This window comes from Sciurus vulgaris (assembly GCF_902686455.1).
Source record: "Sciurus vulgaris genome assembly, chromosome: X".
NCBI lineage: Eukaryota > Metazoa > Chordata > Mammalia > Rodentia > Sciuridae > Sciurus > Sciurus vulgaris.
Genome location: NC_136471.1, coordinates 98,469,586 through 98,490,574, shown reverse-complemented (window position 1 = coordinate 98,490,574; position 20,989 = coordinate 98,469,586). Strand labels below are relative to the sequence as shown.

At 34.4% G+C, this 20,989-nt stretch overlaps 1 protein-coding gene across 11 annotated transcripts in view; it reads left to right on the top strand.

The window, feature by feature from the left end:
- KDM6A (lysine demethylase 6A) overlaps positions 1–20,989 on the top strand; it is a 206,236-nt gene that overhangs the window by 146,490 nt on the left and 38,757 nt on the right. For 3 of the 11 annotated variants that reach the window (XM_079123471.1, XM_079123476.1, XM_079123477.1), the window contains 9 exons: positions 6,134–6,227; positions 9,089–9,215; positions 14,401–14,499; positions 14,876–15,095; positions 15,658–15,792; positions 16,239–16,394; positions 16,978–17,073; positions 18,918–19,019; positions 19,892–20,290. In XM_079123471.1, the coding sequence (XP_078979597.1) occupies positions 6,134–6,227; positions 9,089–9,215; positions 14,401–14,499; positions 14,876–15,095; positions 15,658–15,792; positions 16,239–16,394; positions 16,978–17,073; positions 18,918–19,019; positions 19,892–20,290 (1,428 nt within the window). The remainder of the gene's footprint in view (positions 1–6,133; positions 6,228–9,088; positions 9,216–14,400; positions 14,500–14,875; positions 15,096–15,657; positions 15,793–16,238; positions 16,395–16,977; positions 17,074–18,917; positions 19,020–19,891; positions 20,291–20,989) is intronic. The other 8 variants (XM_079123472.1, XM_079123478.1, XM_079123473.1 and 5 more) reach the window with 6 other exon arrangements.

Below are 20,989 nucleotides of genomic sequence, written 5' to 3'. Positions count from 1 at the left end.
CAAATTGCCCAGAAGTTTAAAGGACATCTAAGAAACTGGGATCAAATTGTAACACGTACCACTGACAAAGAGCTAACATCCTTACTATGTAACAAACTCTTAAAAAGTTGAAGGAAAATGAAATCCTGATAGAAAAATGGGATTGGAAGGTAGGCTGAACAGACACTTCAGAAAACCAAGATAAAAATAGCCTTTAAACATGTGGAAAAACATTCAGACATTGTTAGAAAAATGAAAACTAAAGCAACACTGAAGTACAGTATCTCACCTATTGATGTCCAGTTGGTGACAATTAAAAGGAACTCTTAGGAAATATGACCTCTCATGCATCATGGGAATGGAAATTGGTACAGCCTTTCTAGGGGAGCATTTGGTAGTAATCTAGCAAAGCAATATGTGTTTTTGACAGAACAATCCCATACCTCACATCTATGAATCTATCTTGAAAGTACACCTCCAAAAAAAAAAAAAAATGCAAAACAATAACAATTGTGCCATTGTTTACCATTGCACAAATATTGAACATAACCTAAATGTCCACATGGTCATGTAAACTATAGTACATTCTTGTAATGGAGTCCTATGAAGCCATAGAAAAGAATGAGGAAGATTTGTGTGAAGGGACATGGAGTTTCCAGGATACTTTGTTAAGTGGAAAAATTGCAAAATGCATTAAGAATATATCTATGTGAAAGAAAATATACATGTGCAAAACAAAGTGTACATGCACCTATTTCAAAAGAAATAGAATAAACCAGAAACAAAGGAGATTGGTTATCTTATGGGTGGTAGTTGTAAATAGGGCAATAGGGATGTGGAAGAAGTAGAAATTCTGAGTATGTACTTTCTAGGTAGTTCTGATTCTTACAACCTGGTAATGTTTTATATACCTCAAAATTAACTGAATAAGATCAACCAGGATGTCAGCCAACCCAAAATAGAACACAAACAATAACAAATGAATCTAACTATAATGAGCGAATAAATGTAAACAGTATTATGAATGAATATAACTATAATGGGGGGAATTGGGGGGGGGGAACCTAAGTAACTTTGAAGAAGTGTTTTGACTGTAGTATAAAACTAGAGACCAAAAGAAATAGAAGCTGATCTTGCACTGTAGTTAGTTTCTCACAGGGGTATAGATTAGAAATTTGGTATATTGTGAATAATGACAAACAGGTTTATCACTGTCCAAGAGAACTTACAGATACAGAAAGAAGAAAGGCTGGACTAAGTTCTGTGGTGTTGGGTTGAATTGAAGATACCAGCATAAATGTGTGGTCATGGATGTAGTAGATGAATAGAAATAAAGGTAGGAGGATATATTCTCTGTGTGTGTGTGCGTGCGTGTGTGCGTGCACGTATGTGCGTGTATACATACATAAATATATTTCCTAGCCCTGTTAGCTGGGAGGGCCTAGAAGCTGTTACCTTGCTTAGCAACACTGAACGCACTAGGCACTCAGAACTTCATTTCTAGATAATGTTCTTTAAGAATAGAACCTAGGGATCCTTAGGGAGAAGTGGGTGATTCTGGGGCCTAAGCAGGGGAACTACAAGTTAATTCCTGGTATATCTTTGTCGTAACTGAAAGTAAGGAAGTGTGCAAAGAGTAAAGAATGATTGGGATATGTCAAAAGAACACAGGAGCCACCTGCAAGTATCACGTTTCCTAATCACAAAAGTGGCACAAGTGTAGAAATGAATAATTATAGTAATGGAGCATAAGATACAGTATATGTTAGTTCATACTGATGTAAATTAATAGTTGAATAAATGAATAAAAGGGATACCCCTATCTTACTATAGAATTCTAATTAATGTAATGATTAATGATGACATTTCCCTATAAGTTCCTATAAGAATATATTTATTCATGTTATAGTGACATTTTTCAAAATAACTAGCCAGTATTTTTTATGAGTCTAAGAGTAACAAAAGTGAAATACCTAAGAATCTGTCCCAGATTAGAAGAAAGTAAAGAGATACTGTAAGTGAACACATTGTGGGATCTTGTATTGGATCCCGGGCCAGAAAAAGAACATTTGTGAGACAAATAGTGAAATTCTAAAAATGAGTTAATAGTATTTTATCATTGTTAATCCTGTCAGTCCTCATTTCATGTATTTTGAAGCTCTGTTGTATCATCCTATTTTTGATTAGTTCTTTAACCTAAGTATCTGTGTGCAAGTGTGCCTAGTAATACTTTATCTTGAAGCCCCTATAAATTTGATATTAATCTAGTCACTTCAGCTTTCTAATGTATACTGTTGGCATATCTTTTTCCATCTTTTTTATTTTCAACTTCTTATGTTTATATGTAAAGTACATCTCATAAATACTGTATTTTCGGTCTTCATTTTGCAAATCTACTCTGTCAGTCTCATTTTTATTTGGATTGTGTCTGTTTATATTTATAGTTTGATTATTGACATGGTTGGAGACAGCTGTCATTGTTATATCCTTTGTGTCATTCTTTGGGTTGCATTCAAGGCTTTTCTCTTTTTTAGTTTTGAAGAATGTGACTGTGATGTCCCCAGAAGTTGGTGTTTCCTTTATGATTATATTACTTATGGCAGTTTTTAGTCATTTGGATCTGGAATTTGATGACTTTCATCAATTTTGGAGCATTCTCAGCCATTGTGCTGTCAGTGGTTTTTTTCTGCTTTATTGTGCTTTATTGTTTTTCTACTCTTGTACTCTAATTATATGTGTGGTAGGCTATTTGTTACTGTCTCAAACATCTCAGATACCCCCTCCCTTTTTATTTCTGTATTGACAGGGTTCTCTTTCCCCTTGAAGTTGGTTGGATGCTTTCAGTTGATTTGTTTTTGAATTTGGTTTTTTTTTTTTTAATTTTCAGATTAGTATTTTTCAGTTCTAGAATTTCCGTTTGTTTCTGTCTTTCTGTGGTTATGATTTCCTGTCCATTCATTCATTCATTATGATTATGTATTTTTGTATACATTGTTAAAGTAGCTATTTTATCTCACAATTTCAATATCTAAGTCACTTCATGGTTAGTTTTCATTAATTTCCTTTTCTTTTGAATTTGGGTAAAATTTTTCTGATTCTTCATAAGTCTTGTAATTTTATGTATGAGGTGTTTTGATTGAACCCAGGGTCACTCTATCATTGAGCCACATTACTTACACATTTTAATTTTATTTTTAGACAGGGTCACGCTAAGTTGCCCAGGCTGGCCTTGAACTTGCTATCCTCCTGTCTTATCCTCCCAAATAGCTGGAATCATAGGTGTGTGTGCCACCACACTTAACACTTCCTGTTGAATTTTTCTGAAGATTGCTATTTTTGTTTAATTAGCCAGTTAACTGAACCTAGGGGCACTGTAACACTGAACTACATCTCCAGCCCCCCCCCCCCTCCCCGTTTTTTGTTGTTGTTGTTTTTTTTTTTTTTTTTTGAGATAGGTCTCACTAAGTTGCTGAAGCTTTTCTCAAACTTGTGACCCTCCTGCCTCAGCCTCCCAAGTCACTGGGATTACAGGTGTGTGCCACCATACCTGGCTCGTTTCAGTTCTTTTAGGCAATTTGATATTTGTTCTGTTCATACAGTTCAGCAATCAACCAGAAATTTGAGCAGAGCTTATGTGTGACATGTGGTATTTCCTCACTGTCTCTCCTTCCTGGGATTTTTTCTTTTACTTCTAGCTCTTGTGGTAGCTGCTGATTTCTATAGGAGTTGTAGCCAGCCAAGTACCAACTGGGGCCTGCCTGCAGGTGAAAATCCCTGGAAAAGGGTGTTACTCATCCAGTGACTTTACCCCTTCTCCCTCCCACTCCTGGTTAACTTTTCCTTTGGTTTAGCCTGATGTTGATCTATCTCTGTCTGTCTGTCTGTCTCTCTCTCTCTCTCTGGTACTTTCTGATCATTGACCTTTATATTTTATCCAGAATTTAAAGCTGTCTGTAAAATGTTACTCTAGCATTACCAGAGGCAAAACTTCTACCCAATATTGTGAACCATAAATTTATGTTGTTGCTTAGACATTATTTATAATTGCTGTTTAATGTTCTGTTGGAAGCATCCAATATATTTTAAATCTCTACTTGCCTAGTGACATAGACCTAGGTAGCCCCCAATTCCTCTGTAGTATAAACAGTACCATGTAGAACATTACTGGTAGGAATTTTTCTTTGCCATATATACCCTGAGAGTGAGATTGCTAGATTGTTGTATATTTGTATACCTAATTTCATGAGTAAATCCCCTTTCAACAGGACATGTTTTCTTCTACTCACATCCCTATAGTACTTGGAATTTGCTGATCTCGAGGGTAGAAGGTGGTATATCATTTAAACCTGGATTTTCTAATTTCTAGAGATATTGCACTTCACATTTCTTTCACCTTTATTATTAAAATATATGTATAATATAAAATATAAAATTATATAAATATGTAGAGTTTTATGTTCATTGCCTATTTTCATGAAATGTTGTTTGAGTTGCATCTTTATTCTTCCTTATAATTTGTGCTGTTTTGGTCATGTTCAGTAAATTCCCATCCCAAGGAAGTATTCTTCCACATTTTCTTCTCTTAGCTTCATGCTTGTAGTTCTTTAATGCAGTTGTAATTTTTTTGTATGTGATATGATTCAACTTAGTGTTTTTCAATGTGATGTAACCATTTTCCCAAGTATGTCATTGCTTTTATTACTTGTGTTTGGGGTATATTTTAATATCTATTGAAGTAGTTCTACAAAGTGATCTTCCTAAGATATAAATGTGGTTATGTTACTTGAAATCATTCAGTGGTTCTCCTTTGTCTTAGGATACAGTCAGTTATCTTTAAATGCTTTAGGAATATCTTTCCAAAGTAGTCTCTACTTGTCTCTGCATTTTCTGCCCAGCCTGCTAGTACTCTGAAGTATCATACTAATATTATATATAGCACAATACGTTTTTTTTTCCTGTCCATGTTCTTTACTAAAGTCATCCCAGCCATAGCCATTTCTGTCATGTGTTAGACATTGACTAAATATTTTTTGATTGAAGGAATTGAATAGAATAATGCCCTTATCCTTCAATAACTATTAACTTTTAGACCAGGTTAACATTTGGGTGCAGCTAGTTTAGCTGATGAGTAAAAGTTTACCTAATAACTATGGTGCTCTCAATGGTCAGTTCTCTAAAATCTTATGTTTTGAAGTTGTGTGTGTGTGTGTGCACGCACGCGCGCGCACGCACACACATATTTATCCTTAAATTGTCAAAGCTGTTTATTAATCTTATTTGATCCTGAGGACAAACCTGTAGATTGAAAGATTGGAGATTACCTCTTTTACATTACTTGTTTTATTGATTTTGGCCTGAGGTTCCCATAGTTTTACATTTTTACCTGGTCTTTTTGGGAAAATATTTGTTTGTTCTAGTAGTTATATAGTATTAGTAATTTGAATAAAAGCCACTTCAGTCCATTGTTCTGCCAAGTATATTTTAAAGGTAATATTTAACAGGTTTTCTTTTGTAGGCCTTATCCTTTTGTTTTGGAGGAGTTGTCTTTAAGCATTATGAAACAGTAATGGCTTCCCGTCATATTAATACTTTAGAGGAGAGAACTGTGGATAAATGGTTGTATTTAAAAGTTTGCCTGTGGAACCTTAAATATTACAAACATAGTTAAGACTATAAGGGCTTTTTGATGTATCTGAAGTCATACATCACATATACTTTCATAGAATATATTTTTACCTACATTTGTACTTATTTAGATTTTGTTACAGTTTTTGTCATGTGCTGTATTATTTACTGAGTTGCTTGGCAACTCAATATTTCTAGGCAGGCTTTGTCTTCATTATTGTTAATAAGTTAAGGTCATTGATGTTATTAAATTGATTGAGATGATTTTAGCTATTGGAAGTTTGCAATTTTTTAAAAGGTCATATTTTAGTACTTTGTTATAGTGGATGTTACTCTGGTATAGATACTCTGGACCATGACCTATTCAAAGCTGTCTAATGTTGTTGAAGAAACATCAGTAATGTAATCAGCACTTTTCTTTCAGTTGATTTTTAAAAATATATGAAAACATCAGTATTGTATAATCCTTAATATATGTGATTGTTCTTTAAAGATTATTTTTCTCTGAATCTCTCTTTTTACCCTCTAGAGGAAGTATCATTCTGCAAAGGAAGCTTATGAACAACTTTTACAGACAGAAAACCTTTCCGCACAAGTAAAAGCAACCGTCTTACAACAATTAGGTATGTAATAGTGTATAGTTAGTGTGTTTCTTTTTATGTTTTTAACATGCTGGGATGGCAGATATGTGGCTCATTTATTCTATTCCTTTTCCTTCTTTTGCTCAGAGTTGATAAACTTCATTTGAACCCAACATCCCTCCCTCGCTTTCTTCCTTCCTTTCCTTTTTGTACTCAGGATTGAACCCAGGGATGCTTTACTACTGAGCCACATCCCCAGCCTTTTTTATGTTTTATTTTGAGACAGGTTCTCACTGTGTGGTCCAATCTGGCCTCAAACTTGTGATCCTGCTGCCTCAACCTCTTGAGTTGCTGGAATTGCAGGTGTGCACCACCTTGCTGGATTGAACCCAAAATATTTCTACCCTCTGCCAAGCACTGTCCATTCTACAGTGTATCTCAGTATAATTCTTTAGTACAGAAGATCATTTAAAGCCCTCAGAATTATTCCCTAGTATTTAACCCACGATACGTGCCAGATACAGGTTTAGCACTCAGGGAAGTTAAGTGATTTGCCTATAGTCACTTAGTAGTTGGTGGGCTTGTTTTCATAGTTTTATGAATATTAATAACTAAAACATTTTTTCTAAAAGTTGTAGCTGTCAGGGCAAATCATTCATTTTAAATCAACATTGTGGAAGTTTTCATAATGTGACTGTTTTATATAATTTCAAAGTATTTTAAACTTAGATTTATTAATATATAATTAGCTATACAAAATAAACATATTACCTTCATATAAAACCTTTGCTTTTAGGTTTTAATTTTATCCATTATAATTTTATTTCAGTTGTCTGTACTCTTAAGAGTTGTGGAAAATGTAATTTATTTATTTATTTAATTATTATTGGGGGACTGAACCCAGGACACTTTGCCACTGATCTACATGCCCACCCTTTTTTAAAATTTTGAGATAGGACTTTGCTAAGTTGCTGAGGTTGGCCTTGAACTTGGGATCCTCCTATCTTAGCTTCCCGAGTTGCCTTAATTACAGATGTGTACCACCATGCCTAGCTAAAAATATTTTTAGTGAGTTGTCTATAGTGTTTGAGTAATGTGAATTTGTATTTGTATTTTTTATTATATTATATTGTATTGAATTTTAGTACTGAGAATTGAACCCAGGGGTGTTCTACCACTGAACTGTATACTCAGCCCTTTTATTTTGAGACAGGATCTTGCTAAGTTGCTGAAGCTGGCCTTAGGCCTATGATCCTCCTGCCTTAGCTTCCCAAGTCACTGGGATTATAGGCATGTGCCACCATGCCTGGCTGAATTTATATCTTTAACTTAAAGCAAGTTTATTAATACAGTGAAAAATGATAAATAAAAAGAATCACATGTGATGCTTTTAAAATAGCTTACTCATTCAGCTAACATTTGAATATGAACTGCTTTTTATCTACAGTATTTATAATTATTCTGTTTTTAATACATTTTCATTTCACTGAAGAAATGTCAGCCAAAATGCATTTACCTTTTAAATTTAAGAAATAGGTTGAAATAATTTTGGTTTCAACTGTCTGAATTATAAATCTCCTGATCTTATTGAAGTTCAGAATGTAAAAGTAAACTTGTCATTGTTTTGAATAGAAAAATATTTGCCCCTAATTGGCTCAAATGTAGCCTACATCAATTCTTCCAACTTGATTGTCACTGCTGTTGGAGCAGCTCCTTTAAAGCCCATTTCTCTAAATCCTGTTCTTACTATTACTAGTGGGAAAGAGATGGGAAGAACAGATGACTTAATGTGTGCTTGACTTAGACTTATATAAAACATAGTAACAGAATCCCCTTAAAATATTTTTTGGTTCATAGCAATTAGAGTAAATGTCAGGAACAAAGGGGTCCTCCTCATTTATTAGGTATACTATGCACTATATACAATGAACAGAATTAATTTTATACATTTGAATGATCCACTGGCAAATTTAGCCAGATTATTTCTGTGTATTTTAAAGATTTAGAGTGTACTATTTCAGGCTGCAGATGTAGCTCAGTGGTACAGTGCTTGCCTAGCATGCATGAGACCCTTGGTTTGATCCCCAGTAAATCCCCCACACCCCTCAAAAAGAAGAATATATTATTTTATAATACAGTCTTTTAATTGATTACCTAGTCATCGAATTCTTAGAAAAATTTATTTATTAAACAAACATTTGTGGTATTTGTACCATTAGAATATACTTTTCTTCCAGCTCTGGGTGTTTTAAATTGTCAACTGCTTTATAGATTTTATAGAGGGTGTGGATATATTTAGCCAATGCCAGTGAGGTAGAGTTGTGTGTGAACATTTAATCTGAACTATGATTATACAGCCTTGAATTTGGTACTTGGGTTAACATTAGGGTTAATACAGTGTCTTGACAATTCTTAAAATATACATTAATTTTTACATGGAATAGTAAAATAAGACCAGTTTTATATCCTTTGTTTTATAACTTAGATTTTTTAAAAATAGAAATATTAAAAATGACTACTGATAGCCAGTAGAATCTTATTATTTTAACTTAGTTGTATATACCTTAGAATGGACATTTGATTAATAGATCTCAAATCATACTTGTACTTGAAACTTACCGTGAAAAAGCAATACAGTATTTTAGTATCTATGCTTTATAATCTCTTAAAAAATGTTTTAATTTTTCTTGAATGAAAGCTCTTTGTAGCTTTGATATTAAGTTAATGTGGGAAACAAACGTTCTTATTGCCAGAATAGCCAATTCTAAAATGTGGTAGTGTATACGCCAAACTGAATTAGTAAGTTGATTGAAAAGAGTATTTTTATTTGTTTTCTGCTTACTAATCTTAAAAATAAAATACCCAAGTCATGTATGTAAATTTTTAAAAATCATTTACTATAGGTTGGATGCATCACACTGTGGATCTCCTGGGAGACAAAGCCACGAAGGAAAGCTATGCTATTCAGTATCTCCAAAAGTCCTTGGAAGCAGATCCAAATTCTGGCCAGTCCTGGTATTTCCTTGGAAGGTAAGACGACTTAGACATTTTATGTTTTGCTTTTGTTCATTTCATTTACAGTCTAAAATTTTAGTTTATATTTGTATCCTGAATAATGTGTTTTCTCTTTTAAATACATTATAATAAATATTACAATGGGAGTTAAAAGAAAGCTTTTAATAAATATGGTGGTTTCCTTAAGCATAATCTGGTCTAACATGACATTTCTTAGTTTTGCTGTTGGATTTTCTTTTAATCTGAATTATTGCCAGCTGTTAAAGTCGTGCCAGATATTAATTTTTTTTCAGTAAATTGTTTCAATGCTTTTCTTCTGATTTCTAGTATTTTTTTCTTTATGTCTTAGTAAAAGTGAATTTCTCATCTGCCTAATGACTACTGGTAGCTAGTAGAGCCTTATTAATGTAGTTTTGATAATGTATATCTTAGAATGAACATATTTTTTGGGGGAGTGGTTGGTTACCAGGGATTGAACTCAGGGGCACTTGACCACTGAGCCATGTCTCCAGCCCTAATTTGTATTTTATTTAGAGACAGGGTCTCATTGAGTTGCTTAGGGCTCGCTGTTGCCAAGTCTGGCTTTGAACATGCAATCCTCCTGCCTTAGCCTCCGGAGCATCTGGGATTACAGGTCTGGGCCACCCTGCCCAGCAAACGTAATTTGATTAATAGCAGATCTCAAATCACAACTACTTGAAATCTTATGTTAGAAAAAAGTGGATACATTATTATTAGATATGTTGGAAAGCAGAAAAGTGACACATAGTGAAAATCGTTTTCTGAGTCTGGAAGCTTTCTTCATGCTTTTCAAACATTGAGTGTCTGAATTATCCTTAGGGATTATCTGAAATGTACTTTATGTTAATCTGATAGATTATATTTTTGATCATCATCAGATTATATGTTGGTTTCTAATCAGTTTTAGCTTTTATAATATGGCAGAAAAATCAGTGTATTGTCCAGAAGACTTAGATTCAAGTACTGGCTCAGCTACAGTTTGTGGAGTTGAGGATGATGCAGTTAAACCTCTTGAGGCTTCAGTTTATTTTAACCTGTTAGTAAGAGTGATTCTCAATTGGGGACTGTTGGGGAGTACTGCTGGTACGTAGTAGGTACAGGTTAGGCATGCTGCTAAACATCATACAATGTATAGGATAGGTCTCTACAACAAAGAATTACCTGGCTCCAAATGTCAGTAATGTGGAGGAATCTTAGATTAGGCGATCTGTTAGGTACCTTACTACTTCAGAGGTTTCAATTATGTGATTTCTTTTGAAAATATCCTATTTTTTTTCATTTTAATTATTGTTCCATTCTCTTTTTACATAAGAATATTATGAATAAATTTGCTCTATAGTCACATTAAACTTTAATTATTTATATGGCATTATTTTTCCTTTGAAATTTAGCAAGTATGGTTATGTGAGAGACACTGATGCTGTTTCTTTAAAGAAGGAAATAGTAAATATATTAAATATTAATTAAATATTGTGTTAAGTAAGTCAACTATTAAAAATACTTGGTTGCTCATTAATGTACAATAATAGTTGACTTAAAGCTACCTATTTTTGGCAGATTTTTCTCATCCCTCTTCATGCTTATAAAATAGTCTAATTTGGGTTGCTCCTAAATAAAGCTCAAATGTCTAAACTATGTTTCTCTTCTGTGAAAGCAGAAACTGGGTCTTGTTATCTTTTTGTCTTTTTGCGTGACAGAATGATTATTCAATAATGGAATAAATGAGCTAACTAAATTCCATTTGTACACTAGCACCATTACTACTATTAGTGTAACAAAATGTGAGGTTTCATGAAGTAATGACTATAAAGGAGATCTGGTAGTAGGAAGTAGGGGGTTCCTAGTTTGCTTATAGTTTTAGGGTTTATATAGGAAAATTGCTTTTAATATAGATTAAAAGGAATGTATGCTAGAAAGTGTTTTCCTTTTGTCCTAAGATTAGTAGTTTAATACAAAACAGTGTGAATATTTTCTTAGTAAGAGTTCTTAAATTTAAATTTTGGATTCATAAACACATATAATGAGCCGTATTTAAAATTCCTTTTAGTAATCTTATAATTTTCAGCTTCAGCGAGCAGTATTCCACAGAAGTTTTTACAGTTAACTGATTTTACATTCTAAACCATTGAGATGCCTTTAATTTAATCTTCTGAAAAACTTTTCCAAGTGTACAATACACTTTTCCTGACTTCTCAAATAAAGGGTACTTTTCACAATTTAACTTATTTTGGAGTTCAAGATAATCATTTTAGACATTCATTATTTTTCACCTGTAATAATTCTCGTTCTGGTTTAGATTTACTTTTATGTCTGCTTACCCTCTTTCACTGCCTTCTAATGTGAGAAAATTTTATACATAAATTGTATTTTAGAAGGTATTTTAAAGTTCCAAATGAAGATTTCAAGTGTCAGAATCTTGGGGGTTTGATGACTAATATCTATGAGACTTTTTTATTATTTTACCTCTTCATTTAGGTCTATGTTGAAGATTGAATACGCTCATCATATACCCTGTGTGAAGTTGTAATGTGGTATTCTGCTGTACTGACCCTTGTTATTGACCTTGTTAATCACAAAAGTATAGAATGTTAGCATTGGGAGGGATGAGGGAAGTCACTTTAGTTCACCCTATAAATATTGTCATTTTATAGAAGTAGAAAGTAGATTCAGAGAAGTAAAATGTTTTGTCCAGGGTTGCACAGGTATCACAACAGGGACTAGATCCTAGGTTCACCCAGGGCATTTTTAATTACATAGGCTGTCTCAGAGGAGGCTAGTTAAGGAAAAGTGGTTGGCAGTTGAATTGGGACATTTCTGTTTGGGCACGTTGATTTCCTACTTTGACTTTGTAGGACCAGAATGTGAAAACACTAGTTTGGCGAAGTACTGCTTATTTCTCCCGTAGTTAGGCAAATTCATCTGTAAATCTAGAGATTTATTTGGCTTTGATTTAACAATAGCAACAAAAGGAGCACGTTTTCTATACTTTTTAAAGCGTTCCCTTTCCCTCTAATATCTGTCCCTGTATGTCATTTTTGCTGACCTTTTCTCATGAATTCTCCCTTTATAAAGTGGTTCGTAGATGCTGTCTGAAACTTTTTTCCTGTTTTGGTTACTGGTATTTCTTCCATTGTCCAGTGCACATCGTGGTGATTCCTTAGGCTTCTCTGTCATAGGTGTCCTGTACTCTTACAGCCTCTCTTCCATATAGATAAATTCTAAATCTAGATTGTATATTTATAAACTATCTTAACATTCCAGAACCACATCTATTGTTTACCAAACATTTCCCATTTTAATGTCTTCACTGTATTATAATCAGTATATATCAAATCATATTCATCACATTCTTTACCTATCCAGTTTCTCATCCTTTTCCTTTCGGCAAAAACCATCACATTTCCCCCCCCTTTTCTTACGGTGCCAGAAATGGAATCCAGGGCCTCACACATGCCACACAAGCTCTCTACCACTAACTATATCTCCAGCCCTATTTCTTTCCTGTTTAATCAGGTTTTAAAGCTAAGTTATAGCCCCCACCCCTATGCACATCTAATCAGTCAGTTGTGGAGTCTTCTGCTTTCTTGTTTTTGCCATCTTTTGTTCTCAACACTTCAATTACTTTCACTTCAATTTTGACCTGTTCCAAAACCGGTGAGTGTTGAGAGGCTGAGGCAGGTTCAAGGGCAGCCTCTGCAACTTAGCAAGGCTCTGTCTCCAAAAAAAAAAAAAAAAAAAAAAGTGGGAGGGATGTTGCTCAGTGGGTTAAGCATCCCTGGGTTCAATTCCCAGTCCAAAAATAAAAAAGTGAGTGAGACCATCCTTTTTGTTTTTTTTTTTTTTTTTTTTTTTAACTGTGCATAATTTATTTTCCCTGTAGTCTGTCTTATACATTGTTTGCAGAATTAATATTCATGTAAAATGCTTCCATTATGCCTTTTCCCTGGTTAGGAAAACAAACTTCAGGGTATTCTTAAGATGGTATTTATTGTTTTGTGTCTGTGTTTTCTTATAAGTACATTTGGCTTTCCTCATACTTATTCAAAATACCTTCTCTCTTCTTCTCTGCCTAAATTAGTGACTCCCAGACTTTTAGATGACACAAATTAGTAAAGATTCAAAGAATAATTTAAGATAAAAATACATTGTTCGGGCAAGCAAAGGTTTTAAATTTTTTCTGTTTTGCACAGCACACACAATAGCTTATTATAAAAACTTTATATATGTGTTTTGTAGGTGTTATTGTTTTTCCATGTTGTCTACTTGGCAAACTTGCCGTATTAGTTAACTGGTAATTGGAATCACTGATTAAACAATATGCACCTACACATAGTCACATCCCTTATTCTTACTCTTCCCTCCCCCACCTCCCCTATTTTTGTCTTTTCTAAATTCTTCAGTGAATAGTAGTCTTTTCCTAGATTGTCTGTGCTAGCCATTTCATATGGCATCACAACATTTATATTTAATCCTCAGCTACATTATAAACTTCTTGAAGACAGAGACTGGGGTTTTTCCTTTCTTTTTTTCTTTAGTGCCAAGCACTAAGAAGACAATTTCTGTATTTATAAATTCAGCTGCTATCTATGTGTCCATCTGATACATCTGTATTAAGAAAATGGCAGGTCCTTGAAACTTCAATCTTACCTTACTTTTCTTCATTAGTCATCAAATATTGTACTTTTTATTTTGTTATTTCTGATATTTAGATTGAGATGGACTGATACGTTTTTGTAAATGAATTAAAGAATTATTGACTTCCATGTTAATGAGAAAGAATAGAAATCTGATTCAAGTCTTACCAATATTCAGTGTTTCGGTCTGTTTTTAACTGACTGTATGGAAAGGTAGAGATGTAGATACGTAAGTGGAGTGGAAAGGGGGCATGCTCAGCTCTTGATATTATAATATTGAAGTGATATGGCCAACACTTACTTTAAGAGAGTTCATTAGTGCAGCATGCTTTAACACTTATGAGACAGATTATACTTTACCGAAGTGCTTATTATAATGTACATTATAATTCCCATGTATATACACACATATACATACACACCTATGCATAGATTAAACTTATTAGGCTTTTTAAAAATTTGCTTTGATAAATAGTTCATCCTTTCAGCAAATTAATTAATTTCAGTACTAATGAAATTTTCTTGATTTCCCCCTCCCCTCTCAGGTGCTATTCAAGTATTGGGAAAGTTCAGGATGCCTTTATATCTTACAGGCAGTCTATTGATAAATCAGAAGCAAGTGCAGATACATGGTGTTCAATAGGGTAAGACTTTGTATGAAATTAATGGTAATTTAGTTGATTGCAAAGAAAATTGCATCATATATAATGTACTTTTTTTTTTTTTTTGTTGGTAGTGGGGATTGAACTCAGGGGCATTCAACCACTGAGCCACATCCCCAGCCTATTTTGTATTTTATTCAGAGACAGGGTCTCACTGAGTTGCTTAGCGCCTCGATAAGTTGGCGAGGCTAGCTTTGAACTCATGGTCGTCCTGCCTCAGCCTCCCCGAGCCACTGGGATTACAGGCGTGCGCCACTGCTCCCGGCTCATATGTAATGTACTTTCATAGTTTAAATCATGTTGTAAAACTAAATAGTTCCTCTTAGTTAACTTATTTGTTCTTAATTTCTCTTCCTAGTGTGCTATATCAACAGCAAAATCAGCCTATGGATGCTTTACAGGCCTATATTTGTGCTGTACAATTGGACCATGGCCATGCTGCAGCCTGGATGGATCTGGGCACTCTCTATGAATCCTGCAACCAGCCTCAGGATGCCATTAAATGCTACTTAAATGCAACTAGAAGCAAAAGTTGTAGTAATACCTCTGCACTTGCAGCACGAATTAAGTATTTACAGGTAAAATTTTTAAATAGCAGTCTTTTAAAGCCATGTATTTCCCCAGGACACTCAGGCAGGAGGAGGGTGGCTGGAAAGTTTGTCTAGTTGTGTTTTGATGTCTATAATCTGTTTCCATATTTTGTAAACATACCATAGCTTGTAATATTATTTTACTTTTCATTTTAAGTAAGATATGCAGTATTTTAAAAGATGCTCTTTTGCACATTTACGCTGTTGATGCATATTAATTTACATAATTTTTTTCTATGTACTGTCTACATTTTTAAGTTGTCATAGCATTTTAAAGAAAAGAACACAAACACTGTCTTTCACTCTTGCTTGGAGTTTCATGAGAAGACAGCTATGAGAACTCTGAAAACAGAGCTCAGCTTTGTTTTGATTATCACAAAGGTTTATATTCCGGTTACCCTCTTTATACTTAGTATCTTTCTAAAGCCCCAAATTTAGAAACTATTTTCTTTAAAAAATCAATTAGCTATACCATTTAGGAAGATTTAGTGGACTTGCTCTTACTCAAGTAGGCTTGTGTTAAATTTGCTTTTTACATAATTTTTCCTAGGCTCAGTTGTGTAACCTTCCACAAGGTAGTCTACAGAATAAAACTAAATTACTTCCTAGTATTGAGGAGGCGTGGAGCCTACCAATCCCCGCAGAGCTTACCTCCAGGCAGGGTGCCATGAACACAGCACAGCAGGTGAGAAGTTGGGTTATGTTCTGCAGGTGCCCAGCTTTAAGGGTTCTTTTCGATCTGTAGTGGTCAAGCTTATTTTACTAAGCCCAGGAAGCTTTTATTAATGAAAAGCCTTTTAATTTAATTGCAAAGGGAATCTAGACCAAAATAAAACTCCCTCTGATCTGGGAAGATTTTGGGGTGCCAACTTAGAACCTTTGTGCATTTTCATGATTTTGAAGATTTCTTAAAATAATGCTGCAATGGTTTATGTAATTTTTAAAGCAAGTTTTTCAAAGGAAGGTACACATTCCTCCATTGATGATTCATTTGCTTTTGATTTTCAATAATTGCAATCAGCGATGTCCACATAGCTTTGAAAAGTATGCAGCTTGTAAAGTTTTGTAATTTGAAGGAATGAATTAAGAACATATAGAACCCTATTTTTGTCTTCCTTCTGTGATTCTTAGGCATGTAAACCTCATCATCCAAATACTGAACCTGTATTAGGCCTCAGTCAAACACCAATTTCACAGCAATCCTTGCCACTACACATGATTCCTTCTAGCCAAGTAGATGACCTGTCCAGTCCTGCCAAGAGGAAAAGAACATCTAGTCCAACAAAGGTATATGTTTTAGAGAAATAGAAAATCCCAGTCAAAAGAGAAGCTCCAACTGCTCTGAAATTGTGCAGTTTTAACAACTCCTGTCCTTTACTTTAAATCTGTGGACATCAAAGAGTGAAAGATTTTGAGTTTTTCCGTCCCAAACTCTTAGAATCATATTAAATATAGAAGTAGGAATAAATTTGCATTCATCAAATCATTTTATTCATCTCCTTGCCGTTAAGATCTCAGCACACTTTTCATCATCACTTTTTACTGACATTGAAATAAATTTAATGTTGAATCTAGTGGACAGTATAGTATTTAGGCTAGCCACTTGGGCCATAGTTTAGGGGTGGGTCTTTTGGGGTGGCTTATTAAAGAATCAATTTTTTAAATTTATTATTTATAAGTTTAATATGCATGAAAAATTACTTTTATAGAATGTAATGTTCTAACATATTTTATATGTAAATATTCCAATTCATAGTCATTTGGCCTCCATTAATCATTATTGTTAACTCTGTGGATTTAACCAAATATTCTTTAATTTTTTTTTGCTTTTGTTTTTGTTTTTGTTTTTGTTTTTATCAATTTCCCTCAGAATACTTCTGATAATTGGAGTGGTGGCCATGCTGTGTCACATCCTCCAGTACAGCCACAAGCTCATTCCTGGTGTTTGACACCACAGAAATTACAGGTATGTAAAAACATACTTTTGACAGATTGTTTTTTCTATTAAAATGGAATAGAGGTAGTAAGCTTTAAGTTTTTTAAGTATTCTTAAAGTTGAATAGTAGTTAACTCAATTAATATGTACGTAAGTAAAAAGAACTCACATTTACCAGGAAAATGGAGATAATTCGCTCTTGTTTTTCACCTTTTCTTTTCTTTTCCTTTTCTTTTCTTTTCTTTTTTTCTCCTCTCCCTCTCCCTCTCCCTTTCTTTTGTAAACAGGTAATAAATTCACATGGTTCAAAATGTATAAACTGTGAATACAGAAAATATATATGGTAAAACCTTCTTCCAACTCCTGCCCTTACCTACTCACTTTCCCTCCTAGCAGATGGCTGGTGTTACTAGTTTCTTTTCTGTCTTTCCAGAAATATGTTGTACATGTACAAGTGGATAGGCTTACCCCCCTTCATATACTGTTGGCCTTGTTTAATAAAAGTGAGAAAATATACTATATACAAGTTGTTACCCCTTATCTGTAGTTCTACTTTCTGCTGTTTTAGTTGCCAACAGTCAACTGTGGTTCAAAAACATTAAATAGGAAATTCCAGAAATAAACAGTTGATAAATTTTAAGTTGCATTGTTCTGAGTGGCATGATGGAATTCCACTCAGTCCCACCAAAAATATGAATCATCCCTTTGTCCTGCATATTCACACTGTATGTACTGCTGGACCTTAGTTATTTAGTGGCCATCTCATTTATCAAACAACTGGGCGCTGTGGTAAATGTCTGTGATCCCAGCAGCTTGGGAAGCTGAGGCAGGAGGATTGCAAGATCAAAGCCAGCCTCAGCAACTTAGTGAGACCCTTTATCAAGAAGAGCTGGGGATGTGGCTCAGTGGTTAAGTGCTTATAGGTTTAATCCCTAGTACAAAGAAAAAAAAAAAAAAAAAAAACTTGTGATTTTGTGATATTGTAGTGCTTGCATTCAAATAACCCTTATTTTACTTGATGATAGCCCGAAAACATGAGATGTTGACAATTCGGATATGACAAGAGGAAGCCACATAGTGCTTCCTTTAAGTCAAAAGATGAGAAAGTTCTTTATTGAATAAAGGGAAAAAAGATCTATGTTGAGGTTGCTAAGATCTATGGTAAAATAAATTTCTTGCCCATGAAATTGTGAAGGAGAAAAAGAAACTCTGTTCATTTTACCCTTGTACCTCACACTGGATAAGTCATAGCCACAACGTGTAGCTTATTTAAGATAGAAAAAGCATTACATTCCAGATTTGGTAATCTTTGGTTTTAGGCTTCAATGGGATCTAAGAAGATATCCCAAGCAGATAAAGGAGGTCTAGGGTATGCTATTTAACAATGTATTTTATAGACTTCTCATGCCAGTATGTAAAGTGCTTCCTTGTTCTGTGGTTGCATTGTATTTCTTTATATAGATGCCACAGTTGTTTAAGCAAATAACTAACTTTGCACATTCAGCTTGTCTTCAATCTTTTCCTATTCCAAACAGTGCTGCTTCAAAAGAAGCATCATTATCCTAATGTATTTTTGAGCTTTAGGAGCTTTCTGTACATGTCCTGAAAAATATTGTTAATGAATAAAATTTCATGTCCATTTCACTGAAAGATCACATTATAGTAAACTTTGTTCACATGGATTCTTAGTTCTTAGGTTTTTCAAGCTTTTCAAAGGACTTTATCTTGGGTTTGATGATTGTTGGTCAGAAATCAGTGTCTGCCCAGATAGTGGCTCTGAGTTTATCCAGTTATTTCAGAGAAAGGTTGTTTAGAATACTTAGCTTGTTTCTTAGATATGTCTTTGACTATATTCTCCTTTTTTCTTCTTCTAGCACTTGGAACAGCTTCGCGCAAATAGAAATAACTTAAATCCAGCACAGAAACTGATGCTGGAACAGTTGGAAAGTCAGTTTGTCTTAATGCAACAACCCCAAGTGTGTATAGCATTTTTTCCCTAAAATTTGTTAGCATTTTGAATATTTTTATTGACTATGATATCATTTTAGAGCATGTTCATACCCAATTTTACTTTCTACCAGTATTTTATAGAATTTAGTGATATTTGCTTCTTAAAATACTGGTAATAGCTTTTTTACTTTAGAAAAAAATCAGCAATAAATTTAATTTTGAATACTTCATGTTTTATTATTTATTTACATGTCATTTTACATGTATCCTAAGGGCTTATATTATTTAGCACCTAATAAGCTATCCTAAACTGAGATGTGGTTTTTATAGGAATCATTTAGTTTGGAAGATCTGGCATACTTGTTATAGAACAAAATTTTGAGGTCCCCTATTTTGTGTTGGGAAAAAGATCTAGATCATATTTCATGGCATAATCATCATGAATTCCCTCCTCCCCATTTTCTTTTTGTAAAAATGTGGGGGGGAGTGACCATTATGTGAAGTCTTTTTTTTTTTTTTAAAGTTGTGCTAGTATTACTTAAAAAAACATTTATTACTGAACTGTTCTTGGTGCGAGATTAGGTCTCATGGAATACTTGTGAATATATGTTAATACAGTGGAGATGATTATGCAGTGAAATATGCTAAATTGCAGAGGTTTTCATAATTTTCAACTGCTTTCTTTTGTCATTACTAATGGGATGTTTCTTTAAAGTGAAACATTTCTGCTTCTTATAAATGAACAAATATAATTTCTTATTTTTAGAGTTGGTATTTTTCAACCTAGCAAAATGTTGGGGTCAAATCAGAGATTGCCTGATTATTCATCTTCACATTTGGATTCTGTCCCCCATGGACCACATACACAGCATTTACTACTTTTCATTTGTTTTGACAGATAAGACAAACAGGAGTTGCACAGGTACGATCTACTGGAATTCTTAATGGGCCAACAGCTGACTCATCACTGCCTACAAACTCAGTCTCTGGCCAGCAGCCACAGCTTGCTCTAACCAGAATGCCTAGCGTCGTCTCTCAGCCTGGAGTTCGTCCTGCCTGCCCTGGGCAGCCTTTGGCCAATGGACCCTTTTCTGCAGGCCATGTTCCCTGTAGCACATCAAGAACGCTGGGAAGTACAGACACTATTTTGATAGGCAATAATCACATAACAGGAAGTGGAAGTAATGGAAACGTGCCTTACCTGCAGCGAAACGCACTCACTCTACCTCATAACCGCACAAACCTGACCAGCAGCGCAGAGGAGCCGTGGAAAAACCAACTATCTAACTCCACTCAGGTAGTAGACCAGCTTCTTTTTTGTCCTCCCACATAATAGGTTATCTTTATTTGGTTTTGTACATTTTTAGAGGAGAAAAGTAAAAATTGGGGGAACTGTTTTATAAGGATTTTTGTACTACTATAGTTTTGTTACTATATTGTGATTCAGTATACATGTATATGTTTTCCTGCAAAATTTCCCCAGACACAGGTTCTGGCAAATTTACAAAGGAAGAAGAAAATAGATCTTGTAGTCCCCCAAACCCATTGTTAGTTTCCAGAGGTATTATAAGCAAAACATTCATTTCTGTAGCAGTAGATAGTGGTCAACACTTGGGTTTATTAGGAATGCGGACCCTACAGGATTAGCTGGTAGTTTGGGGTGTGAAAAAGGAAAGCCTCAGCTAGTTAGACAAACTAGGACGAATAGAGGAGACTTAGGGTATCACCATGGAGTAAGAACAGATTGAGAACTCAGTATTGGACCTTGGGCATTCTATTCTAATATGCCAGGAAATTTAAGAACTAGCAAAGAAAAACAGAAGAGGATTGACCTGTGAGGTAGTAGGAGATCCAGGAAAATGTAGTGATTCTCTGGAGCCAAATAAAGTCTTTCAAGGAGGAGGTCATGATCAAAGTGTATATCAAAGAGTGCTCATAGATCAAGTAAGGTGAACTGGGGATTGATCATCTGAGATATTTGGTGATATTGCTGGGA